Source organism: Rhincodon typus, chromosome 26 (genome assembly GCF_021869965.1).
Source record: "Rhincodon typus isolate 14 chromosome 26, sRhiTyp1.1, whole genome shotgun sequence".
Lineage (NCBI taxonomy): Eukaryota > Metazoa > Chordata > Chondrichthyes > Orectolobiformes > Rhincodontidae > Rhincodon > Rhincodon typus.
In genome coordinates, this window is record NC_063357.1 from 17244413 (window position 1) to 17252288 (window position 7876).

A 7876-nucleotide genomic window follows, 5' to 3' on the forward strand; every position below is an offset into this window, starting at 1 on the left:
TACTGATTTCTGCTTACTGATTTCCCTCATAAATAACTTAGTCCTAATATTAATATTTTTAAAATTGATTATGGTAGAATGTGTTTAAACAGCAGCAAACAGGTCTTGGAGTCTATTGGGCCATGCCCAGCATTAGAAAACAACCCCACAAAGTTTTAAAGGGGCCTGACAACTGTTAGCACTTAGTTTGAACACCATGGCAGCCATTACTGCATTTGAGGTTTCAGCCCATAGTTTGGAGTATCCCATCGTATAAACTGAAGCATAATTTCCCTTTGTAATCCCATTCATTGAACTTAAGCCAACTTTCCATCATTATTTTGATTGCTTTTTGAGTTTTGTTAACTTGAAATGGTTTACGCGCTTGTACTCTCAAATCTTCTACTCTTGTATGAGTGCTAGATTTTTAACCATGAGAAAAATGTACCAATTTAATTTTGTTGAACCGACAAACTTCATGCTTGGCCACATCTGCCACATTATGGCCCATTCATTTAATGGCCAATGTTCCTTCCTGTCTCATCAGCACAATATATTGTCTCTTGTAATTTAATATACTTTTAGCAGTCATTAAATCTGTCTATGGTACAGTTTGAGAGTTGTTAACACCAATTTTTATTCTCTCAGTTCAGAGAGGAATGAATTGCTCAGCCAGAAACATTTCTTCTGGTTCATCAAGTACCTTCATGAAGCAGCAAAGGTGTGAGAGTTGAGAGATATCATAACTAGCTTAGAATTTCGTAGAAAGTAATCATGTGGCAAATCTACTCCACTGGAGTGTGATATTGGCACTGCCAATGAATCCAATATCAGTTTAACTGATATGATATTTCAGAAATATAGTTAATCTGAAAATTGGCCAAATTCACTGTTGTCCTAAACGACAGCCTTCTAGTTTATGAGCCAAGACTAAATAGCACCTTTAATCAGATGCTCTAAAACATGCCAGCAAAGCTTTTGTATGGTTTTATTCCTTTTCCTGAAATGGAGGAAGGCCAGTTTGGCCCTTCATAAATTGAGGATCTTCCAGAACTTGTTCAACAATGTATTCTGGATAGGTGTAAATATTGGGTTTGCACATGTGGATCCTAGGCATGCATACTAGGATGATTAGTAACATGTAATGTACAAGTAGAAAATATTTGACATTTAATATTGCATTTAATATTGTGACGTGAGAGATATCATTGTGTTAAAATGTTGAGATATGTATGAAGACTAATCATTTACAGGGAGATTTGAAACTTAATTCCATCATGGATTTCTTTCCCACTGTAGAAAATGGTCTTGTGAATGAACCATGGCTGCAATGGAGGCAAATCCATTTATGATTAGCTTAGCATTTCTACAACTTACTGCAGTTGTAGACTCTAGTTTTGCAAAGTTTTCTAAGAATCCAGCTCCATGAACTTACCGTGACATTTTCAAGAAAAAAATCTGATATCTGTTGTTATTTCATAGGATGCTTTATTTGGCAAACACTCAATTCAGTTTCTTAAAAGAGCAGTGCATTAAATCAGTTTTAATTTTTTGTAACATCAGTCTGTACTACAAAATTGGTAGCAAAACTGCAGTATTAGGATTTGTTTTTTAGTTTACTTAAACCAAAAGTTTAAATTTAAGAAGTGAGAATTTGAGGCTCCAACTAGATATCTGAGGCAATGACACCAAATGATTTAAGTTCCTTTCTTGGAGTTCGTACCAACTTCAGTGTAGACCTAATAATGCTAGTGGGTAAAGGTAAAATTATCAAATTTATTAGCTGAAGTAAATTTGATGCTTGAATATATATTTGACTTATTCAGCAGCTACCTTGAATTTCGTTTTGGAAAAGGTGAAATGCTCCTGTAGGTGGAGGTTGGAAGTATAAGCAGCAAATGCTCAAAATATTCAGCAGATAAGACAGCATCAATAGATAGGAGAGGTTTTTCCTCCACAGATGCTACCTGACCTCCTGAGTATGTCTAGTATTTGCTGTTTATATTTCATTTGAGGAAGATACTGTTTGAATCTCCTTCACCATTTTTGAGGAACTGAAGGTTTAAATGGATTATGGCATTTCCTATGATGTATACCAAGATATCCATTAAAAAAACCAATTTGATAATTTTTTTCAAAAAGGTTCAAAGCAATAAAATTTCAGGATGATGAAAACTTGGTTAAAGAGTGAATGGCGGTGGGTAGTTGTTAGAGCAGTTATTTTATGGGAAGGAGAGGAGGAGATCGGAATAGACTACCTTCTCCCTTCTTGTTGAGATCCCTTACTATGAATTGAACAGAAAACGTGCGGATTAAATTAAAGTGTACTGGTCCATTTGTTTCTGGGAGAGAAAAGACTCTTACTTTATGTGTGGTGGGTGTGTTTTTTTTTTAAAGAGTTAGGGTCATAGTTCTGGTAATTTAAAAAAAAGGTTCCATCAAATAAGTGTGTGATCAGAGTCTGGAAAATGAACAACAGAATAGCAAGGTCAACCTAAACTTAAATATAGAGTCTAGATTGTAGGCATGGTTTGCTGCTCAAGCTACTTAGTTTGGAAGTTTAGAGCAAGTTGGAGTGAAGGAAGCATCTCTTACACCAAATGTCAGTTTAAAAAGTTGGTTATTGGCTTAAGAAGTTAGAACTTTTTTTTTAAACTGAAGCTCTTTATTAACAGTGTTATAAACAAATTTTGAGGGGGGATAAGGTTTTAGATGTAAAACTTCACAGTAAAAGACTATTCCAGAGATGCCCATATTGTAGAGTAATTTACAATCTTAGGATGGCCGGAGGAGATTTGAAGGGGGTGCTTTGCTTCAGAAGCACTCGAATTTTAGCCTGGATTTGAGTCATTGGCGCAATACTCAACACGTAGTTAATCTTCCGTTTTTTGATAAGTATTTGACTTGAGAATTTGAGTACAAGTGGAGTTGAGCCCTTTGATTTCGAGTACAAGTAAATGAGTTCACTGCATATTAATTTTGAAATAACTATTTAAGATAGCCTATAGTTCATCATGTTCTTTGATTTTGTGCCATAAAATTCTGATGTTCAAACAAAGAATCTTGTAGCTTCATTCCTTTTCTAAATACTATAAGTTTAAGATCCAAAATAAATTAGAACTGTTGATAGTCTCCACTGTGACCATAACAATTAACATCAAACTGGAGAAGGCCATTTGATTTTAAGAGGTAGTGCAGAGATGATACAAAATCAGTTGTACAAAATATGTAAATAAGTAAATCCATGGGATATGATATGCGAAATATTGTATAGAAAGATGGCCTGCATGAATGATATTGAAACAGTTTTAGATGAAATTAAGATAAATCTGAAGTCTTAGACCTGTGCTCAATAAAGAAACCCACTATGGACCATCAATTGTCATGGCAAAGGAACACTATGTAGTCAAAACAGTAGAATGCAATCCAGTCATATCTTAACTACTATCTCCAGTTTTGATTATTCAGAGAAAAGGAACAAGTCAAAGACTGCTTACTTTTATTTTATTGTGTCTTGTTCTTTTACTGTTGAATTTATGCATGTAGTGTTCTTCATAAACATCTGAATATGCATGTGCTTTATTCATCTGAAATAAACCACCATTGATCTTGCTGTTTAAATGCGTCTTTGAATAGTACTGTTTTAAATTTAGGTATGTGAATTTGGAGTGAAATTCTGATAATAGTTTTCCTTTCTAGCCTTACTCAATATGGCATTTTCTGTGTAACATAATTAAGTACCTATGAAAGAGTATCCAAATCTGAATTGAAATAAAACGATGTAGAAAGGGATCCTAGTCAATTGTGTTCCCATACTGGTATAAATAATACTTACAGAATAAATATTCTGACTGGAAGAATGAAATCAAGCAGCAGTTAGGTCTTAGCATTAACTGTCTGTTCTTTACAACTGGACATTATCAAACTGTTAATGTCCATTTTGTCATTGTCTTCATTTAGTATTTTTTTCCATATTAAATGTATAATTTTATTTAGTTATAATGATTTGAACATGCTCACTAAATTGATTTTCATTGTTACAAATTCAAGCTGGGAGAAGACAGTTTGCCAGACATGAATGGGGTCAGAAAGCAGCCTATCTACTGGGTTGCAACTTGGAAGAATTGTCCTCTGCACTCTTTAAGCACCAGTCAAAAGGTGCACTTCAGAGATCAACTTCCTTCCGTCAAGGGCCAGATGAATGTGGACAAGGCGATGGGTCAGGTAAAACTCATACAATATATTGACCAAAACCACTGATTTTAAAATGGTTTATCAGATAATGTCAAGAAATTTTCTTTTTTTAAAATAAAACTTTTATGCATCTTTTATTTAATGTATACCTGGTAAAATTTGGTTTTAATGATTTGATTTGGGTATATTCGTGTTTGGTCAGCGTAGTATTGCTACATAGCAGCACACGTTTATTTTTGTTGTGCCATTTGAGCTTGGTCTCCGTTGAATATAAATGAAGAAAAATAAGGAACTTTAATTACATAGACATTTTACAATCAACAGATAATACTTGACAGGTGGAAAAGTTGCAGCCAATTTGAATGCAGCAAAGCCCCACAACGAATAAATAATCTAATTATGATGGTCTCTGTCAATTAACCTGTCAGCCTCAGTAATATTGGCCAGGTTATTGTGAGAATTGATACATTTCAACTAATGTCTAGTTTAACTCAGTTCAATTTTTTTTAACTACTCAGGCAGAAGATGGTACCTCTGATAATTTATTACTCATTAATATGGATAGATAACCAAAATAAGTACCACTGATTTGCTCAACTCTAAATTAATCCCCAATAAAACGACTACTCTGTCACTCTGGCTATCTTCTGAACAGCGCCAATCTTTGTATCTTTAAGTCCAAGGGACACAGACTCAAAAACTTGATGGGCAACTAGTATAGCCAACCACCACCAGATTTGGTTGGTGCGTGTAAAACACTGCCTAATTGTAATCTGATCTGCTAAAATTGTTGTCTATTCAAGGATGATTCTGAAAGGTAAAGATAAACCCAGCTTCTTTTCTACTCTGCAAACTGTCATCTTTTTGACCTTTACCTGTCCCCACTACCCTTACTTTCAATTGTGTGCAAGAAGGTCATCAACTACTTTGTCACTAAGATTGAGACCGTCCAATTAACCTCTGCTGTGTCCCTCTCTCCAGACCACCATGCCAGACTTCCTCTAGAGTTGCCATCACCCACTATTCTCAACCTTCTCCGATTTCTCTCTTACTTCTCCTTGTGCTCTCAAAAGTAAATCTTGTCGCTGCAACCCACTTCTGCTCCCTTGACTGCATTCTGACTAAACTGCTGATTGCCCAACTTCTCCGTCCCGCTTTCAGTGTTCATCACTATTATTAACAATTTCTCTCCTGGTTTTGTCCTTTGTTAATTTAAAACTATTTATATCGTGACCCCTCCGCAAAAAGAACAAATCTATCCCATTGTCCTTGCAAATTACATCCCACCTTTAATCTTTGTTTTCTCATTAAAGTGAAGGTGGTGATGTGTCTCAAATTCATGCTCATCTTTGCTGGAGTCTCATGTTTGAATGCCTCCAAACAAGTTTTCACCCCTGCCACATTATTGAAACAGCTCTTACTAAAGTCACAAATGACATCCTATGTGATTGTGACAAAAGCAATCTTCCCTTCCTTTCCACCATAATTTATGTGCAACCTTTTTATACAGTTAATTATACCATCTTGCACCTGTCCTCACTGTCATCTAGCTGGGTGGAACTGCTTTCACCTGGTTCTGTTTTATTCTGTCTAATCGTGTTCAAAGAGTCAATTGAAATTACTTATTTTCTGACTTGTGCACTGTTATGTCTACTGTGCTCCAACAATGTATGTTTTCCTCAATCGCATCGATATGCTGCCTGTTGGTGATGTAGCTGAAAGCAGAGCCTGAGTTTTCATAAGTACCCTGAAGGCACTCAACACTACCTTATCACTGTTTCTATTGACTTCTCTGCTAATTTATAACACTGATTATCTCATGTTCGTTGCTGGTTGATTAGGAACTCCCTCCATTTAAATTTTGTGAAGATTTGAATTCGTTGCTTTTCATCCCTGTTCCAAATCCTGTTCCCTTTTTAAGGTGGTAACTTTTAAAAAGAGATGAGTTTCCCAAATCATGGAATCATAGAATCAAGCAACGAATGGAAATAACTGAAAGTCAAGATTTTATGTTTTAAGACTCGAACTCTGATTAACAAATGAAAATCAACAGTCAAACATTAACTAACTGGAAAGTATTACACCAAACTGGAGAAGTTTTTTTGCAGTAACTAATGACATAATCGATTTATTTTTAAAAACCATTCATTTCTGGCTAACAAGTAATATTGCAAGAATTGTAGAATGGCTAGGAATTTCAATGACGCTTTGATCTTTAGCGCCACAGGCATTTTAGGACTGCATCTTAAACTGCCCACTTACAGATCTGCCTGAAAGTGGTGGCAAATGTAGGTCGGTGTGTCCCGAGTCAAGCAAAGACTTTCCAGCAGTGCCTTTCATTCATCTGCAAGTAGCTGTTGCAATGCATCTTGCCACCTCCCCCCCCGCCATCGTGTGCCCCACTGCCCCTGAATTCCAGAGGTGAGGTGAGAGTGACAGCCCTTGATATCAAGGCTGCATTCGACTGAGTGTGGCATCAAGGAGCCCAAGCAAAACTGGAATCGATGGGTATCAGGGGTCAAACGCTCTGGTGGTTGGAGTCATACCTGACACATAGGAAGATAGTTGTGGTTGTGGGAGGTCAATCATCTCAGCTCCAGGACATCTCTGCAGGAGTTCCTCACGGTAGTGTCCTAGACCCAACCATCTTCAGCTGCTTCATCAGTGACCTCCCCTCCATCATAAGGTCAGAAGTGGGGATGTTCGCCGATGATTGCACAATGTTCAGCACCACTCGTGACTCCTCAGATACTGAAGCAGTCCGTGTTCAAATGCAACAAGATCTGGACAATGTCCAGGCTTGGGCTGACAAGTGGCAAGTGACATTCGCGCCACACAAATGCCAGGCTATGACCATCACCAATAAGAGACAATCTAACCACTGCCCCTTTACATTCAATAGTGTTACCATCACTGAATTCCCCCACTATCAACATCCTGGGGGTTACCATTGACCAGAAACTCAACTGGACTCACCACATTAACAGAGTGACTGCAAGAACAGGTCAGAAACTAGGAATACTGCAGTGAGTAACTCACCTCCTGACTCCTCAAAGCCTGTCCACCATCTACAAGGCACAAGTCGGGAGTGTGATGGAATACTCCCCACTTGCTGGATGAGTGCAGCCCCAACCACACACAAGAAGCTTGACACCTTCCAGGACAAAGCAGCCCGCTTTGATTGGCACTACATCCACGAGCATTCACTCCCTCCACCACCAAACCTCAGTAGCAGCAGTGTGTACTATCTACAAGATACACTGCAGAAATTCACCAAAAATCCTCAGACAGCACCTTTCAAAACCATGACCTCTTCCATCTAGAGGGACAAAAGCAGCAGGTATGTGGGAACACCACCACCTCCAAGTCAATCACCATCTTGACTTGGAAATATATCGCTGTTCCATCACTGTTGCTGGGTCAAAATCCTGGAATTCCCTCCCTAATAGCATTGTGGGTCAACCCACAGCAGGAGGACTGCAGCAGTTGAAGAAGGCAGTTCTCCACCACCTTCTCAAGGACAACTAGGGGCAGGCAAGAAATGCTGGCCAGCCAGTGACACCCATGTCCCACAAATGAATTAAAAACAACCACACCCCTCCCTCTCTTGCACACCCCTCCCTCTCTTGCACACCCCTCCCTCTCTTGCACACCCCTCCCTCTCTTGCACACCCCTCCCTCTCTTGCACACCCCTCCCTCTCT

The 7876-nt window shown here is 38.1% G+C and overlaps 1 protein-coding gene across 8 annotated transcripts in view; it reads left to right on the forward strand.

Annotated features, from left to right (window-relative positions):
* Positions 1–7876, forward strand: part of myo18ab (myosin XVIIIA b) — a 296427-nt gene that overhangs the window by 141526 nt on the left and 147025 nt on the right. For all 8 annotated transcript variants that reach the window (XM_048612570.1, XM_048612572.1, XM_048612571.1 and 5 more), the window contains one exon: positions 4030–4203. In XM_048612570.1, coding sequence (XP_048468527.1) covers positions 4030–4203 — 174 coding nt within the window. The remainder of the gene's footprint in view (positions 1–4029; positions 4204–7876) is intronic.